A 19,536-nucleotide genomic window follows, 5' to 3' on the forward strand; every position below is an offset into this window, starting at 1 on the left:
TTAGTAAGCAGTGGTTAAACAGTGGCTTATTTCTGTGTTCTACCGCACAGGAATTCATGAGTTACCTTAGCCAGGCCCAGATTTGTGGAGAGGCCACCAAGGCCCAGGCCTAGGACAGCAGGATTTTAGGGGGTGACATGCTGCCCAACAAACCCACATTGATTAACACTGGGGATTAGCAGGAGATATAATCATTTTTTAAATCTCCCATGCACCAATCCCCAGTGCTCCGGTCCCAATGATGAAAATTTGAGCGAATAAAAAGAAGGGCATGGGGGTGACGAATGACAGTGGGCCTAGGGGTGCCCGCTATGTAAATCTGTCCCTAACCATAGCCTGTTCTTTCCTATGGGGCCTGTACTGATAGGACCACAGTGAAATGCTGAACATGAGAGAGAAGCTGCAAGTTGCATTTTGTTTGTTTAGTTTTGCATATAGGTCCAGCTGGCACAGGCTCAACATGGATGAATGGGCAGTAATGCTTATATGGTCCTAAGAAGTAATGTATGTAATGGTCCCGGGGAGAAGCCATGTTGCAATATTTTAGGGATGTTTGGGGAAAGAATATGTAAGGATTTGTAAAGGAAAGAAACTGTGTGATACATAAATAACTGATTTTTGAACTTGTGTAACTATGGGATAGGGTTAATGTCTAGAAGCACTTGGCAGTCATCATCAGAACAAGAAAAAAAGGCGTTTTATCTCCTTCTGCTGGTCATTTCTTCTTTCCAGTATTAGAGAGAATTATTTTTGAGCCTGAAAACTGCACATAATAGGCAATGATGTATTTATCCAGGTCCTTGAATTCCATTCTGGAGCATAAATATCTATGTCCCCAGGTTCTCAGTGAGCGCTGGAATAACTAGAAGTGTCCCTGATATTTCACATTTTCTGGTAACCTTAGCATAAAGAGCTGAAGAGTGTAGAATACACTGGTAAGCTGTAGCCCACTATGTATTAATTTTATGACAGACAATAAATGAGACAGATTTATTACTTGCCACCAGGTTTTTATTAAGTACAGGGGGATCTGCTAAATACATATTGCAAAAAATAGCATAACGCTTTAGTAGCTTTTATGAAAGTTGCATTTTTAACTAGGAACTATATAGTTCTCACCAAAGCTTGCCCCTGGAGTGCATTATGGGTGGGAGAACATTTTTTATATGTCATGTGATATATGTGACAGTAGGACTAGAGACTTCTCTTGGCTGTAGAGGCCACAGAGTTGTTAATGAAGCGAGAAAGATTTGAGCTCTATTCCATCCATAGTGAGAAATGTAATGGTATCCAAGGGCATTCGGATGGGGAAGTTGAATTCTTTTCCATCAGATAACTTCACCTTTAAATGGTCTGCTTGATACTCAAAACAAATCTGTTTAAGAGAGAGAGCAATAAGACTGCTGTAAGTCACTTAAATACTGTAAAAATAATAAATATGCTGATCAAGTTCAGAAAGAGGGTGAGGGAAAACCTGTCTGGCTAAAAACCCACTGATGAATATTATCATACTCATCTTTATACTGATCCCATCTGCTGTTTAAAAGGATTCTGGGATGTTCTAGATGCTCAGGCTCTACACTACTCTGGCAGAAGATACTGTAGCTGTTCCCAGGGATCTCCCTGTGGTTTGCAGACTTTTTGGTTTTATGACCCCAACATTTACTGTAGATAGGCCCTCCTTAGCTCACAACAAGCTTGCGAATATACATGAAAAATTGCCATAGCTACAAATATATCTAGAACATAAATTAGGTCTTTATCCTAAATGAGGAGTAGGCAGCAGGCATTCTCCTTCATCTTACTAAGTGGAATGTCCCATTTCCTCTGTGGCGGAGGAAAGCGGATCAGCTACCCACATTACCAGGGTCAGAGTGGGCTGGCTGGACACTGGGAATAAACCCTGTGGGTCCTGACTCTTGTGGGAAGTGCCGGCCTAGACCTGCTTCCTATACAAGTCCACTGCTCCTGCTGCTGACCTCCCTCTCCACACCAGTAGCAGCAAAAATACAGATGTGCATGCGATTGCATGTGGTGGCAGAGGGCGAGGGCAGTGGATTCTGAAGGTGGGTTGCAGCAGGGGTGGGGGCTGGAGCAGGCCCTGAGACAGCAGCCCTGGTGGACCCCGGGCACCCTGTTCGACCCTGCCTGTTACTCCATTGACAGGCTCACCGTTGGCCAGTGTGGAGCTGCACAGAATGGATATTGGGATGAAAATACATATGTTTGTGTTTTGCACCAATATCAGCTACGTGTAGCTCCACACAGTCCAGGTCTGTCAACAATGGGGGTGTAAACATAAGAGCAGATCCGCTTTCCTCTGCCTCCTGCGGAGGAAAGAGGACAATCTGCTTAGTGTTCCCTTGGCTTGACTGTTAGCTACTTATCCACTCACTGATCTTTAATTCTGTACACATCCATCTTCCTCTATGGGGGAATACAAGAAAAAGAAAAAACTAGAACTCTCCCATGTATGCTTCATAGTGGGGTTTTCAAACCTGTAGTGTAGAATGCTTTTTCTAAAATGGCAGTTGCCTCATCCCTTTATTACTAAGGGCCACTATTAATATTTACCGTTGTCTCCGCTCCCTGCTGGAATGGGAAAGCGTTTTCTCTCTGCTCTTTCCCCCAGTGGTTTTCTTCTTTTGAGTTGCAGATGATCTTATTTGTGTCTCCGTGGTGGTCAAATCGAGGATTAAAGTGAATGACATAGTTGGAACTGTCTTTGCCCAGGTTTATTGCAAAGCTTGAAAAAAGGAAAGAAAATACAATTTAAAAAACGACTGCGCACCTGGGAGTACTAAACTGAAAAGAATGTGCAATGAAGTTGTGGCTGTTAAACAGAAACCATTTGGTATCATTAATACTGCGTTGTGTTGTTGCTTGTGTGTAATAGATTTGCTTCTATTCTCTAGTAGTGCTGAAAACTTCACATTTGTAATGATTTTTAGTGATGAGCGAAATATTTCTCAAGTTTTGATGAAAATTGATGCCCATGTACTCTGGCAAAATGTTGTCGCCCATAGACTAAAATGCATTTAGGCAAATTTTTGCTGTTTCGCAAATTTTCGGAAGGAAAACGGGTCAGATTCAACCATCACTAATGATTTTTGTTTTCTAAAGCGACATGGAGTTTTAGTATCTGTCTGGAAAACAAATATAGTACAAGCATAGTAATTAGGCACCTCTACAAGGTCCAGCAGGAGCTCATGTAAGATTATCCATACCATATTGTGGTATTTGGTAGTAGTATCCCATACTATCAGGATTATATATGAAGGGCTAAGCGCAAGTGCAGGTGTATTAAAGGAGAACTAAAGCTTAACGAAAGAAGTAGCTAAAAATGTTGTACTTTATGTTTGGGCTTCTGTACCAGCCCAAGGCAACCACAGCCCTTTAGCAAAGAAGATCTGTACCTTCAAAGATGCCCCAGTAGCTCAGCATCTTGTTTTCTGCTGATTCACTGCACATGCTCTGTGCTGCTGTCACTTACTGAGCTTAGTGACCCACTCACAATATACAGTACATATAGAATATAAATGTCATGATATAAGTCTCATCCTGAGCAAATATTGAGGTAACGCTATTAGGCAGAGTAACAGTGCCGCTCATTTTACTATAGCCTTACACCTGCAAAAATGTATCGACAAATAGGTGTTTTATATACTAACCAGCAGTACAATATTAAACATAATTTAATCATCATTTATCTAATTATCTAATTTAGTAATAGCACACAGACAGCACAAGGATGTGTTTTCTCATTAACTGTACACTGAAATCAAGCTTCTTTACTTGTGTCGCTATTTGTCTTAAGTACAGAACAACAAGACTCACTAAGAAATTGGTATAGATGTAATTTTAGGGGCACATTTACTAAGCTCGAGTGAAGGATTAGAATGAAAAAAACTTTGAATTTTGAAGGTTTTTTTTGGCTACTTCGACCATCGAATTGGCTACTTCGACCATCGAATTGGCTACTTCGACCATCGAAATGGCTACTTCGACCTTCGACTACTACTTCGACTTCGAATCGAACGATTTGAACTAAAAATCGTTCGACTATTCGATAGTCAAAGTACTGTCTCTTTAAAAAAAACTTTGACTACCTACTTCGCCACCTAAAACCTACCGAGCACCAATGTTAGCTTTCTATGCAATTTCTGATAGAAGGAAAATCATTCGATTGATGGATTAAAATCCTTTGAATCGTTTGATTCGAAGGATTTAATCGTTCGATCGAAGTAAATGCAGTAAATCCTTCGACTTCGATATTCGAAGTCAAAAGATTTTACTTTTTTTTTCTTTAATTAACCCTCGATATTCGACTCATAGTAAATGTGCCCCTTAGTGTTTATTTTCCTTTAGAAAGGAATGTAGGAAACCATATCTTATTCTGTTGACTGAACACAGGACATCTTTATATACAGTATGCAGTTATTCCTATTTGACAGCGGCTATACTTTTTGCATTGGAAGGAACATTATATGGTCAATAGAATACATATACATGTATGGGACCTGTTATCCAAAATATTTAGGACCTGGGATTTTCCAGATAACAGATCTTTCTGTAATTTGGATCTTCATACCTTAAGTCTACTAGGAAATCATTTAAACATTAAATAAATCCAATTAGCTGGTTTTGCTTCCAATAAGGATTAATTATATCTTAGTTTGGATCAACTACAAGGTACTGTTTTATAATTACCTAGAAAAAGGAAATCATTATTAAAAATGTGGATTATAGGAGATAGACTTCCCATAATTTGGAGCTTTCTGGATAACGGATTTCCAGATAACGAATCCCATACCTGTACATTCTTAACCAAAATAATCCAGACACCTGTATTAAAATTTCATATGCCTAGTTGGTACACTCACTGATAAATTAATATTTTGGAGGAGGAGGAATAGGGGTCTGGCTAAGCTTGGTCTAGGGCACAGGACCTTTAAAATCAAGCATTAATGTTTTGCATACAGCTATTGTATTGCCATCTTAGGGCTTTGTACTTCATGTGGCAACAGTCTCAGCATGATATTATCTCTATGCACAAAATTAAACCTGTGCAAGATTGATTTGCTGGGATGGAAGATAGTGACTGCCCTGTAAAGAGCCTCAGCATCAACCCAAATGAAGAATGTGGAATGAATTGCAATTATGACTGCAAGCCAAGCCTGATGACCCAGCATCACTAAAGCTTTTGTGGAGAAATATCATCAAATCCCACAAACAATGTTGTTTGCTATAAAAAGTATTTAAACAAGCTGGCTTTTGGAAAACTGAAACAATGCTTTTATGGAAGCTATAGAAAATAAGTGTAATATGATGGCTAAACAATACAAAGTCTATTTTACACATGCAAAAGCTGTAAATTATTCAACAAATGATTACATAATTCATACCTTTTAGCATCTTTGGGAATTAAACCTTTCAGTTCCAAGCAGTGGCCCTGCTTCAGGCTAAAGTTGCTCATGACCATTCCCTGTCCAAGGAGAAAACCAAGGTATTAATTAGACCAAAAGTGAATAGCATTTAAAAGGGGATTGGTTTATCCCAGAGGCATAGAAACGCCAAAAACAACATCAGTTTTAAGCTACATAGTTACATAGTTAAATTGGGTTAAAAAAGAGACAAAGTCCATCAAGTTCAACCCCTCCAAATGAAAACCCAGCATCCATACACACACCCCTCTCTACTTTCACATAAATTCTATATACCCATACCTATACTAACTATAGAATTTAGTATCACAATAGCCTTTGATATTATGTCTGTCCAAGAAATCATCCAAGCCATTCTTAAAGGCATTAACTGAATCAGCCATCACAACGTCACCCAGCAGTGCATTCCACAACCTCACTGTCCTGACTGTGAAGAACCCTCTACGTTGCTTCAAATGAAAGTTCTTTTCTTCTAGTCTAAAGGGGTGGCCTCTGGTACGGTGATCCACTTTATGGGTAAAAAGGTCCCCTGCTATTTGTCTATAATGTCCTCTAATGTACTAAAGTACTTGTTTTGCCCCAGAAAAATGAAATCGTCAATGTCAATCCTAAAAACTTGCTAATTACTTGCTACAAAATAAATGGCAGCTTAAATTGATAAACACTGGGTGAATATTAAATACAAGGGAGGGGGGTTTCCCTCAGCATGATCTGTACCCAGTGCCTGCATGTTTCAGGCCCCTGAGTCAAAACCATAACAGTGACATTTCCATTTTGAAGTGCTAAATTTGCCCAGGGGCGATCCGGGCCCCTCCACCGCCTGAGGCAGCAGCAGTTGCTGCTGCCCCCCCTCCCTGGATATTCACTCTTAAAGTACCAGGAGCAGCATTTTTGCTGCCCCTGGTACCTAGTGGGGCGCTGCCGCCTGAGGCGACAGCCTCAACTTGCCTCATTGGCGAAGCACCCCTGAGTTTGCCTCAGTCCTCACCTGAATATCATAAATGCAGGAGGTATAAATGAAAGAAGAGGTGGGGAATAGAGGTTTAGGTGGCATCTGGAGTGGAGGCCACATGACCATTAGGCAACCAGAGAACCTAACCACAAATAGAACTTTGCAGCCACTGGTAACTATAAGAGTTACATTTCATTACCCCCTTGTCTGCTCTGAGTGCAGAATTGGGGAGTGCGCGGGTGGCACTGGGGTTGTCCTCTCAGGTAGCAGAGAAGTCAGAAACTCCCAACCATGTTAAACAGACGCTCATGATTCTAAACTGATCTGATAAGAGTAGTGTTCTTATTTACTATTATGGGCAAAGTAGAAAATATGTTTTGTCCCCAAACATGCAGCATTTTCCACATAATTGTAGGTACACCAGGTGAAAACCATTGCAATGTGGGTGAAACATTTTTTACTTACAGTAAATCACTATCAGTTGTGACTTTCAGCAGAACTTGGGCATATATTTGCATGCCCCTCAACTGCACCCAATTTTATAGTTGCAAAAATCCTATGCATAAAGGCTTAATGCCTAAAGTGAACACTGTCCATGCTCAATGGCGGGTGTAACATAAAGGGCTGCCTTGTGTCTCTGCATGCTAAGCTTTGTGCCTAGAGCACCATTCAACTAGTACATGCAAATACATACACAAAAAGCATTTTAATACATGCAGCCTGTGTACTTTGTTCACAATAAATAAAGCCTCCATGTGCTAAATTAAACCTGACATTATAAAGTGGCTTGCCATGAGAACCTTGTATTTAGCAGGGCTTCTGCAGTGGGATTTAGTTTAAACTGGATTATCAATTGGTCCTACTGTGTCTAAACCCACCATGGAATGAGGAACAAATAAGAACAAGTAGTTAAAATACAGAAACATGTAGACTGAGTTACAACTTTAAAGGCAACATATACCCCTCTTCTGACATTTCTGCATTCATTTGGTTGGACTTATGTAGAAAAGTTGCATAAACATTATCTGAACTTCCAAAAATAGTTATAAATATTGTATGTTTGTACCTGTATTTTTAACAGGCATCCATGATTCCACAGATTGAAAGGAAGCCATGATAGTATATCCTTGTCTTGTATAATCCATCCTCCCACCCCCTAAGTCTCATAGACATTTACATTGTGAAGTCATGGAAGTCACTTGCCACCCCTCTGACTTCCATAGAGGGTGTGGTGCATATTGGAAATAGGTAAGGGCAGGGTTGTATGACAGAGAGTAAGGAAGGTTGTGGAATGATTTGTTTTTGTATGATTTATATGAGTAAAAAACTATAAGGTTCCTTTTAATCTGTGGAATTAGGTATGTCTGTGTAAAGACAAATAAGACTATATAAACCCAAGTGAGTGAGCGAGGGATCTCTTCTCAGAAAGGGGAGGGGATATATTTTCCCTTTAATAGAATATAAAAAATCACATATTAAAACAAATGCATCAAGAGCAGCTCTACTAATTGCATTTTACATTTAATTACATCAGAGCATCTGTTTTGTATTTAGTTAATTTAATTGGAGGAAGCCCAAACCAACAGAACATAGAAATTCTTAATCAGGCTCAGGACCCCATTGCTGCAAGGAAGCTGTTCTATCCGATGAGCCTCTATGTGTGCATGGGTTTCCTCTGGGTACCAGAGTCCCTATAGGCTACAGACATTTCCAGTTTGCAGAGCAGATGTTACAGATAATGATGCTCTGGACTTGGATGGGCAGTTTTGTATCACTGAGCCTCTCCTTGTGAACTGGGTGTGGCAGCCCCAGAGTTTGAATTTCTCCAAATGCGGTGCTTTTACGATTTCCTACAATAAAGGAGCTGCACCAAATAGAACTGCAGCATGTTACTTTAGGGACGCCAGAAAGAAGAGGGAGGGGTTGGAGGGGAAGAACGGAACATGAAGAAAAAAATTCAAACAAAACAAAAGTAGAAAAGAGAAGAAAGGAAAATCAGAGATGAGTGCAGAATTGTGAAGTTAAGCTGGGATGGAAATAAAGGACATATATAGCCAATACAAATAAAAAAACAACACAAATAAAAGCTTTTCTTAAGTGAAGAAGATCTTTCTTAACCATAAAAAGCCAACACCCAGTGCCCACCCTACCGACACGCAGCCATCACTGAAATACTTACAGCTGACATTTTTCCACGTCCAATGCTTTTGGTTCAATACCTCTAGCCTGGTTCTTTGGCTTTATATGTTTGGCATAGACCCCACCCTAACCCAAGTACAAAAGTCAGTACTATGGGGAGTGGCAACATCAGCCCTGCCCAAATGAAAGGAAGGGGCTAGAGGGAGAGAGTTTGCATGACATACTTTCCATTTGCTGCTTTTAGACTTATAAAAGTACAAAAAATGAGAATAAAAAAAAAAGCACATGGAACCTAATTTTTCTACAACTAAACTACACAGAGGCAACACAAGAGAACTAGGAAAAATATACATACGCTTGAAAATCTCCATAAAATTAGTAGCCTGTTCATTTAAATTGGATAAAGATTAATATTGGTAGGATACATATGAAAGGAATCCATAAAGAGAAAGCTATTTGAAGGGAAACAGCTCTAAAAGAATTAAATCTGATTGGACTGTTTTTCAACCATACTGCTCAATCATCTTGGGCATCAACATCAGCTTAGGGTTTCATTTTGATAGGCTACTCTGCTACCCAACATTTTCAGATAATCAGTCCAACTTGGTGGGTACCTGATAGCTCAGCAGACAAGGATGTTAAGACGAGTCTCTGCAAATCATTTGGGCTGTCATCCCTGCACAAATGGAACAATGAAACAGTGGTGCGATCTAGACCTGTCTGACCTGTAGGTCGGATACCTTGATGAGTCAGCCAGTGTATGGCCTCTTTAATCTATGTACCTGCAGCAATTTGAACATAGTTCAGAGCAATGACCCCTGGATCTTGGTTTCTGAGCTCTGAAACAAAACACAGATACATGCAGCCACTCCTAAACCACAGTATGCAAAGTGCACACGTCTTGCCCGTTCTCTCTCTAATTAGTGAATAACACAATACATTCTTTCTATCTGGATGGTATATTTTTACATGTTGCTTAGATTTGGCTCACCATAAATGGCTGGCTGTTGCCCTGACCTTGAGGTGGGGTTGATCCTCTGGCTTCATTGGACCCATTCTATATAACTTATAAATAATTGAACGCCCAATAGTGTTATGGGTGAAAAATTGTGCTGGATCTTTCATTTTGTCAGAATTATTAATGCTGTGACTATCTAACTGTATTTCATTGTTTAAAGAACAACTAACCCCCCCCTGGTAACAACAGCCCCACTCAACCTCCTTTCATTGCCCCCCTCATCCTGTCCTCCCTGCACTGTGTTTTAAGGGTTATCACCTTTTGACCCAGTTGAATCTGGGCAGGGGGCGGGGCCATGGCACAATGGAGGCAGTGTTTTGACACTGCAGGGGCGGGTTGTGACATCGGGCGCATCAGATTGGCCGATCGCCGTGTCAATCATAGGGAATTTTGACCCAGGCAGTTTTGACCCAAAAAAAACCAGGCTGTCCAAGTCAAAACTGGACAGATGCCAACCCTATGTGTATAAGACAGAAAAGTGACCCTAAAAAAACCCTGAGCAGCACAATGGAGTTCCCCGGCACCATTGTCTGGTCATTCGCATTCTTTCAGATCTGTTCGCCACCACGAATCCTGTGGGAGCATGCGCAGTCGAAGCCAATTGCTGACTAGGCCCAACTGTGCATGCTCCAGGATTAGTGTCGGAAGAGACTGGAAGAGAATGTGAATGGGCAGAAGATGGTGCTGGTGACTCCTCTGCACTGCTCTGTATTTTTGAGAGGAGCGATGTAAGGTAGTTAAGGGGGGCTGTTGTCACTGGGGGGGGTTTAGTTTTCCCTTAAAGGGGGAACACTCCCTTTTGTTCAATGTGGGTTTAATGTATAAGCCTTGTGCTGCACATTTTTTACTTTTTACCGAAAAATCTACAACTTTTGTTACTTCTTGAGCTACACAGGGAAACTGAAGCTACCCCATGTTTGGTGATAATTAGATTACTAGACTCCCTTCTCTTTACTCCTTGTTGTGACTGTTTTGTTAGCTGGAGATCATTATGGAGGGATATTATCAGAGTACTAATATTGTAATTATGTAACTTGTAAGGACCAGAAATGAAGTAGCTTAATTTGCCCTGTTTCCTCTGTTTTCCCTGTTTAGTTCAAAAAATTACAAAACCCTTAGGGGGTTATGTAATAAAAGTCACTAAGTTTGCCCAGGAACAGCAACCCATAGCAACCAATCAGAATGTAGAACTTAGAGGCCACCTGTTAAAAAGCAAGCATCTTATTGGTTGCTATGGGTTACTGCCTCTGGGCAAAGTTAGTGCCTTTTATTACATATGGGGGTTAGATTTTTCCTGATTAAAATAATAGGCAAAGAGTATGTTCAACACAAGCCCTAATCATTGCACTCATGTTGAACAAGGGGTATACTACCTCTTTAAGAAGGCAGGCATCCTTCTTAAAGCCAGAAAGAAGACAAGAGAGGGCCCTAGGGGATGCAGGGAGATTGGGGTTTCCAATATGAGAGGAAAACTTTACATAAATCAGGGACATCTAATCTGCAACCCTTCAGTTGTTCAAATACAGTCACATCTTACAGCACAACCTCGTCTATCCAGAGTTGAAGGATAAACCTAAATCAGCTATTTTAGAGTTTTTCGTATGAAAGCTTTCAAGTATAAAAATACAGATTGCTATATTTTTTAAACAGAACACTAGCTTACATCTTTCTTATTTCAAATATAAAACAATTTGCAAGATTTTGGTATAAAAAAAAAGGAAATTCTTCTTGTGGTTTTTGTGCCAAAGTGGTGTGGAAACTTGTGTTCATTACTGGCACTTGATATCGTCTGTGTCATAAGATTATGGGGTAGGGGCCAGCAGAAAAGAGTGGGTGGCAAGAGGAGACAGATGATGGTGAGTCAGAGGAAAATGAGTTAAAAGAAGGGAGGCGGTTAGAGAAGGAGAACAACTTAGAAATGAAGAAAGGAAATGAAGATGGAGCTGATTAAACAAAACAGCATGTAGGTTACATAAGGATACCAGTCAAAGGAGAGACAGTGTAGAGACTTGGTAACAATAGGAAAAAGAGGAGAAGCAAACACAATGAGAAAAACATAGATAAAGAATAATACAATAAATAGAGGGATGAGTGATAAAGGAACACAAAAGTGTGGTATAAATAAGTAGGAAACAAAGGCTACAAAGAAAGAAGAAGAAAGAAGCCTTATCATCTGTTGAATTGCAAGGACATTCTCCTGGAAAGGATAAAAATGGCAGCCGTACAAAAAAGTATGGTTATTGTGGTTTTGGATCCAGAGTAGAAGGAAATCTGTGCTCATATCTGGTATGCATCAGGGGCGACAGAGAGGCTGTCCAACTAAATACTGTGAGCATGGGAGAGAAAGGAGTAAGTCATAGACACATAGAAAGAGGATATAGAGAGTGATATTTTAAGACAATATGCAACAGGTTTTCATTTTTTATCATTTGTGTCTTTTGAGTAATTTAGATATTTATTCAGCAGCTCTCCAGTAGGTAGTTTCAGCAATCTGGTTTCTAGGGTACAAATTACCCTTGCAACCATGCATTGCTTTGAATAAGAGACTGGAATATGAATAGGAGAGGCCTGAATAGAAAGATGGGTATTAAAAAGTAGGAATAACAATACATTTGTAGCCTTGAAAAAACAATACATTTTTAGATGGGGTCAATGACCCTACAGTGTTCTTGGATGCAGTGTCCGTATGTATAATGGACTTACATGATCTGCATTTATATTTGCAAAGTATTTATCCTGTAGCTGCATTAATGTATCATATTGGCTATGTGTAATAAAATTACCTGGTGGTCTAGTGGTGCGGAGGCGTGGACGGCCGCCACGCCGCCACGCTCCTTCTCCTGTCTCCAGCGCCGGCGCCATCTTGGTCTCCTAGGGCGCGCGCCTCTTAAAGGTACAGGTGCGCTGGCGTGATTACGCCAGCGCGCATTGGCGCACGTTTTGGCGCGAAATTCGAAAGTATTTAAGGCCCATTCATACTCCCAGCCAGTGCCCGTGATAGAACTTGTTTCTAGTGGTTTCTTGAGCCTTGTGCATCTGATCTGAATCTCGTCTGTCTGATTATCCGTGTTTGACCTTGCCTGTATCCTGACTTTTCTAAAATCTGTATCCTGACCCTTGCCTGCCTACGATAACTCTTCCTGCTTAACCCCTTGATTGACAACCCGGTTTGACCCTTGCCTGCCTGACGATTCTGATATCCGCCTGCCTCGACTCTGCTTGTCTGACGATTCTCTTGCCTGCTCCATTTGTACCGTGACCTTCGGCCCAAAAGACTCTCTACCTTCCGTGCCCCTCTGCTAGCCAGAACATCTCGCTTTGTACCCCTCGTTAAGTCCAGGTGGCACCCAAGTAAGCTGAGGGCACCTCCCGAAGCCCAACAGTGGTCACACTACTGGTGAAGCCGAGCCGAGACCAGGGTACTTAGCACCTGTTCTGGTATTGGGTGCCGGCCGTGACACTATGTCAGTGATCCCTTCATCCCAGAATACCTTCTAATTGTGCTATAAATGGGGATTTTTTTAAAAAAAAGTTCCTATTGCCATAATGCTTATATTGATGATAGGGACACTTTAGGAATAAGATAACATATGGCATCATTAATATCAACTAAAGAAGCAGATAAAAACAAAACAAAAATCACTGTTTTGCTTTACCCGCAATACCCCATTCTTTCCAGGAATTCCAGTGTAATTCCAGTGTTTGGTGGAAAAAAGTCTAAAGCAACTGGACTTTGTGTATTCTTCGCCATTCCGAGCAGCTCCTTCAGTTCAACTGTCTGGTAGGTTTAGGTTGGTGTTGAGTGAAACTCACAGAGGTGTGACAGTCAGATACCATCATTCTCATTGACAATCCAGTGGCTGCTGCAATCTAGTGCACATCTTTATGTTCAATAAAAAGAACCTGTGCCTTAGCTTATGTTTGGGTGCAAGTTGCATCTGCCATGTAATAGGGGGTTCAGGTGTAGGGGGTGGACATATACTTGGATAACCCTTGAGCCCAAGCACCCTAGCATGAGCCGCACCTTATGACATTTATACAGTTGTGTCTCCTTATGCTCCTGGTCATATCACCTGTTCCTCTGAAAAAACACCAACTCTACTACTCACCTCACCTTTCCAAGCAACAACACAGTATCTGGTCCTGTCCTGGGACTTATAACCAATGCCCCAAACATCTTGCAGCATGAATTACCCTCCTATATGCACCTATTAGAATAGCACTATTATTGGTGCTCGTGTGCTACCTTACTACTGACTACAGGAGTCACAATAACGCTTTATTGTGAGTGCAGGTGAGTATTCAGCTAGCAAAGGATCCAATGCTAATAAAATCATATAATATACATATATATGGAATGCTCAGTTATAGGATTGTGATGCCTTAGTAACTGTGACAGTGTATACATTCTAAAATATTAAGTAACATTCGTTTTTTAGAGGCTGAACAATGGATAGAATCATGAAGTGATACACTTTGCAGCAGCCAATAGCTTAACTGCAGATGAAGAGCTGGAGACTACTTCTTTAATGTTGATCAATAACAGGATCATTACGTATCTGTGTTATTGGCCAACATCTGGTTTTTGCTTTATCCTTGTAGATCAGTTATTGAACTGAGATGGAAATGAGCTGAAAGTTTGGAGTGCCAGGTAATTAATCACATCTAACGAAGCGACGGGGGAACGAGATTTCGTTGCCATCGGGTAAATGCACATTTATGCTGTCTTCAAAATCAAAGATCAACTGTAAGAGAGAAGATAAGTCACTGCCAGGTTTGGGCAGGCGACCAACACATTAACATTGGAGTAAAGCTACTGACAATCTCATAATAACGCTGAGGGTAAAATGACAGATGCCAGTTGATCCAGAGGAAAGCTACAACCCATCTGAAGCCTCTCCAATTTGCCTCAGTGGGGGAAAAATTCCTTCCTGACTCCAAAATGGCAATCGGACTAGTCCCTGGATCAACTTGTACTATGAGCTATCTCCCATAACCCTGTATTCCCTCACTTGCTAAAAAGCCATCCAACCCCTTCTTAAAGCTATCTAATGTATCAGCCAGTACAACTGGTTCAGGGAGAGAATTCCACATCTTCACAGCATATTCTAGATGGGGCCTTACAAGTGCTCTATACTGTGGAAGAATGACCCTCTCATCCCGTGAATCTATGCCCCTTTTAATACAGCTCAAGACCTTATTTGCCCTTGATGCTGCTGACTGGCATTTCTTGCTACAGCCAAGTTTATCATCTACAAGGACTCCAAGGTCCTTTTCCAGAATGGATTTGCCTAGTGCAGTCCCCCTATCCACGTGCAAACGACTTCATTAAGCCCAACAGACCTTAGTTTAGAAAGCAGTTGTTTGTGGGGCAGAGTATCAAACGCTTTGGCAAAATCCAAATAGATCAATCACATCTACTGCCCCCCCACTGTCCAGCCTCTTACTTACCTCATCATAAAAAGCAATCAAATTTGTCTGACATGACCTATCCTTCATAAAGCCAAGCTGATTGCTGCTCATAATGCCATTCATTAGGACAAAATTTTGAATGTGATCCCTTAACAAGCCTTTAAATAATTTGCCCACCATAGATGTCAAATTAACTGGCCTATAATTGCCAGGCTGAGATCATAATCCCTTTTTAAATATTGGAATGACATCAGGTTTTCTCCAACCTATAGGCACCATACCAGATGAAAGCGAATCAGAGAAAATCATAAATAGGGGCTGGTCTAAAATTGAACTAAGCTCTCTTAGAACCCTGGGGTGTATGCCATCAGGCCCTGGAGCCTTGTTTACATTAATTTTTATTAAAGCTTTATAAATCATATCCTGAGTCAGCCACTGACTAGATTGAGCTGAGCCATCAGTGCAGCTATGAAGTGAGCCTGGGAACTCAGACTCCTCTATTGTATACACTGAAGAAAAGAACTGATTTAGCACATTTGCCTTTTCTGTATCTGTTACAACCATACTGGTACCATTATTTAATGGAGCAACACTCTCAACCTGCATCTTTTTACTATTAATGTATTTAAAAAACATTTTAGGGTTAGTCTTAGCCTCCTCTGCAATGCACTCTTCATTTCCTTTCTTTGCCTTCCAGGTTGCTGATTTATAACATTTATTACAGTGTTTATATTCATTAAATGCAGCTTCTGTCCCAACTGACTTGTAGTTTTTAAATGCCTTTCTCTTCTTTTCCTATTAACTTTACTTTACTATTAATCTACATTCTTAGAGCTTCTTCATTTACTCCTTCAGGGAATAAATTGAGCACAGTAATGATTTAATATAATTTTAAATGACAACCATTTCTGTTGTGTTTTTAGCTGAAAACGTAATGCCCCAATCAATGCTCTGTAGGGCAGCCCTCAAGGTACTAAAATGAGTTTTCTGAAATTCATGGTTTTTGTTGCCCCAGCATATATTTGTTTTTTTGCACAAGACATTATACACTTTTTTCATTGTACTGTGCATGTGTTGGCCGCTGGATTCTGAAGAATGAAGAAGGAAAGATCACTGCTAACAGTAACACTGCCCGGGGCTATCAGGTAAGTCATTACAATCCTTGGGGGGGGGGTGCAATAACATTTGGAACTCCTTGGTTTGGAACTTTCCTTTGCCATTAAAACTATTTAATGCATCTGCCAGTGCAACCGCTAGGGATAGAATTTTACAGTTTCACAGTAAAAGGTTTTAAGCATGAAACCTCATCTCATCTAATCTGATTGGATGGTGTCCTATGTGAAAATGTACTGGTGAATAAGGCATAGGAGAATTTAATCTATGGTCCCCTTATATATTTATACAATAATCATATTGTTCCTTAAAAGCCCTTTCTCCAACATTTCATTGCATATTGTAGGTGGGGCTTCCATGTTCTGAAAACCTGCCCCCATATGCTTGAAGACCGAATATTGCCACCGTATAAATATTTCTTATTTATTCCATTGCCAGTGTGTCATAGGAATAATGGAGTGTGGCCAGGCATGCAACCTAGTTGAACATGTTATTAACAAATTGGGGTCCCATTGTATTTAGTTGGCAGGGTCTACCACCCAATGGGGTCAGGTGAGCAGTGGGTTAATAACTGTGGCCTTGTGGTGGGAGAACCCTGAAAACTACAATATGGAGTCCCATTATTTCTGATGGTGTCTCTGCAGCTTTCACATAGTGATAGGGTCACATATTCAGTAAGGAATACAGACTCACATATAGCTGATTTACAGGGGAAAGATGTACAAGGAGGTGGTCATCCCAGTGGGTAAAGTATGGATAAAGAAGGTGGAGTAAGCCATAGCAGCCTTACTTTTGTGGCCCGCAAATCTGCCCTTTTCATCATCTCTGCAGAGCTTCCATGAGAAACCTTTTTACTGAGACCCTGTACATAAGGTATAACATATGAGGACCCCTATACCCTACTGAGCAGTACACGGGTTCTGTTGTTCTACCCCTTGTATATGCTGATGGCTGTCATGACTAAATGTACCCTTAAACTTAAAAAAAAGATGGCTGATGGATCTACACAAGTCTCTATGACTGGGGATGTCCATATGCTGCTCATCTCCAAGCCAAGCTCATGCAGTACTACATTTAGAGAGCTGAAACTCTTAGAATGGAGCACAGAGGGTTTCCCATGTGGGGACAGGGTTTATTGTGGGCAAAACATACTGTGGCTTATATGTGTCTTTTGAACTTTGCACAATGCAGCTTTCTGTCCCTTTAGCATTGAGCCTCAATGTCACTCTGTCATTTGTGCTACTGACTGACAGTTACGTTTATTATCCACAAACATTCAAGTAAGTTGTTTTGTGAGCTTATGTAAGCAGAAGGGAGAGGAGGAACATTGGTCATTTTAGCAGGAGTAGAACTATGGACAGACGTTTGAGTTAGCGGGGGATCTCTTTCTTTGGCCTTCAGTTGCTGACCCAACTGCATCTGTTCCAGGGAGCATGTGATCAACAAGGATCAACAAGACTGTTCTGCCCTAGAGGGACCTGTACCTCAAGTCAGGGAGCAAGTTATACCATTTTATAGCACTTTCTAGGAAAGTGAGATAGTGAGATTAGATAGAAGAAGCAGCCTGTGCTCCAACAAAAGATTGATAGTAGCTCTCCCCTAGGCTCTGATTTCCCTAAAGTGAAGGGGCCGCAGTTTAAAAAGGGATTTAGGCATAGTCTTCTCCATGATCCATTTCACTGTATTGGAATCTGGACAATGACAGGGCATTTACATCCTAGAGGTGTACCTTAAACTTCTCCTATTGTCTCCATTAGCGATGAGCAAATATGTCCCGTTACGCTTTGATGAAAAATTAACGAAAAATTGTCACGATTCAGTTCTGCAGCAAACTACATTAGACTCTATTAGAGTCCACCAATGTTGCTATCAATAAAAGTTGGGAGGGTAAATTCACATGCATTTTCACTGCTACACACATGCACTACATTGTTAGAGGACCTCCTATCCACTAGGCTACAACTGCTTTTCAAGAGAAACAAAAAAGTGACTCTTGAAATTACATCTGTTCGAGTAATGATATCTACTACTACACTTAGTAACTGTTGCTGTTTAATCAAAAAGCACCATCTATAGTTTATATATTTCTACTAGCTTACAAACAAAGGCACAGATAATAATACATACATCTAACCACCAACAGATAATATCTGGGTGCTTTGTATCCTACATTAAAATGTATGAACCATGTATTTATGTATATGTCCTGACAGTGGGACAGCTCAGATGCCTTCAGCTGATGTGGAAGAAGAGGTGAAGAATAAAATGATGTATGTGTTAGTCGTGAGTCTTGTTGTTTTGGTGCAAAGCTAAACAGGCCACATGGTGCATTATTTAGAACGTTTCCTGAAAATGTTTGTTGGTTCTGAAACTTTTGCAGCAAATGGTGAATTTTTGCTTATCACTAGTCTCCACCAGGCCTGGCTTTCTAATTTGGGTCCTAGTAAATGCCTGCCCACCCTCGCAACCTACCCTCCCACATGTGTGCATGAGCCACTACCCACCAGAGCCCGCGTTAAAGAACTGAGCATCGCCTTAAATTAATGCTGGGCGGCATGCCGTCCCTAAAGTCTTGCTGCCCTTGGCCTTTGAGTGTGCTGTCTCTGCTTGACTGTCCTGACACTTTAACATCTTGAGCTGCAATTGCCTCTGTGGATTTGTGAGTATAACCCAGTGGATCTATTATCTTGAACAATAAACGTGGTTCTTTTTGTTCGCTACAAGAACCTTTGGCACCCTTATTTTTTTTTTATGAACAGTAGCCTATGTGAGTTGTAGATCAACTACACCTTCCCTTCCTTGGAAGGTACGTTAGTGTAACGCATACTGTACTGTTTAGGCTGGACTTAACTTATCATGACATAATAAAGCCCTTAATAGAGTTATATTGGTCTTCCCTGTCATATTTTATTTAAATTCAGAGCCCACTGGAAATGACTGCTCTAGCTTCCAACATAATCATTCTTGAGAAAGTAGCAATTGAATATTCAGTGTTGTGGGGGAATAAAACTGCTTGTAGGTCTAAACAAAGAGGGTGAAATTTCAGTGGAGAATATAAAATCAGTCCCTTGGTTTAAGCAAACAGGCAAGTTTGTGCATATCCTGCAGACTCTCAAAGGAATCTGAATGGTGAATGGGTGAGTGTGGACAACCCCCTTGTCATTTTCGTTGGGGTAAGTTTGGTTGAGGAAAGGTTAAAAATGATGTTTTCTTGCCCTTTCTTGGAGGGTCCTCCAAGGTAAAAAATTGTGTTCTCTTGTCTCTTCTTATGGGGTTTCCCTTAAGTTTGTTGCCATCCCTATGCCCGCATGTCGGCTTGTTCTACCTTGTGCTCTGGTGGTAATTTCTTAAAAAGGATAAATGAGCCTGATGGGGGGGGGGGTGTGACTCAGAGGAGTGTCCAAGCTATTGATTGTAACTAGAGAACTTGACTTATGTGAAAACTTGCCCTATGAGAC

The 19,536-nt window shown here is 40.8% G+C and overlaps 1 protein-coding gene across 1 annotated transcript; it reads right to left on the bottom strand.

Annotated features, from left to right (window-relative positions):
* Window positions 1–993: 993 nt before the first annotated feature.
* Window positions 994–8,597, bottom strand: lgals1.1.S (lectin, galactoside-binding, soluble, 1, gene 1 S homeolog). The gene is given in 4 exon segments (NM_001085570.1): window positions 994–1,375; window positions 2,575–2,746; window positions 5,406–5,485; window positions 8,576–8,597. Coding segments are annotated over 4 exon segments (405 nt in total). The 5' UTR covers window positions 8,585–8,597; the 3' UTR covers window positions 994–1,231.
* Window positions 8,598–19,536: the final 10,939 nt, after the last annotated feature.

This window comes from Xenopus laevis, chromosome 4S (genome assembly GCF_017654675.1).
Source record: "Xenopus laevis strain J_2021 chromosome 4S, Xenopus_laevis_v10.1, whole genome shotgun sequence".
Classification (NCBI taxonomy): domain Eukaryota; kingdom Metazoa; phylum Chordata; class Amphibia; order Anura; family Pipidae; genus Xenopus; species Xenopus laevis.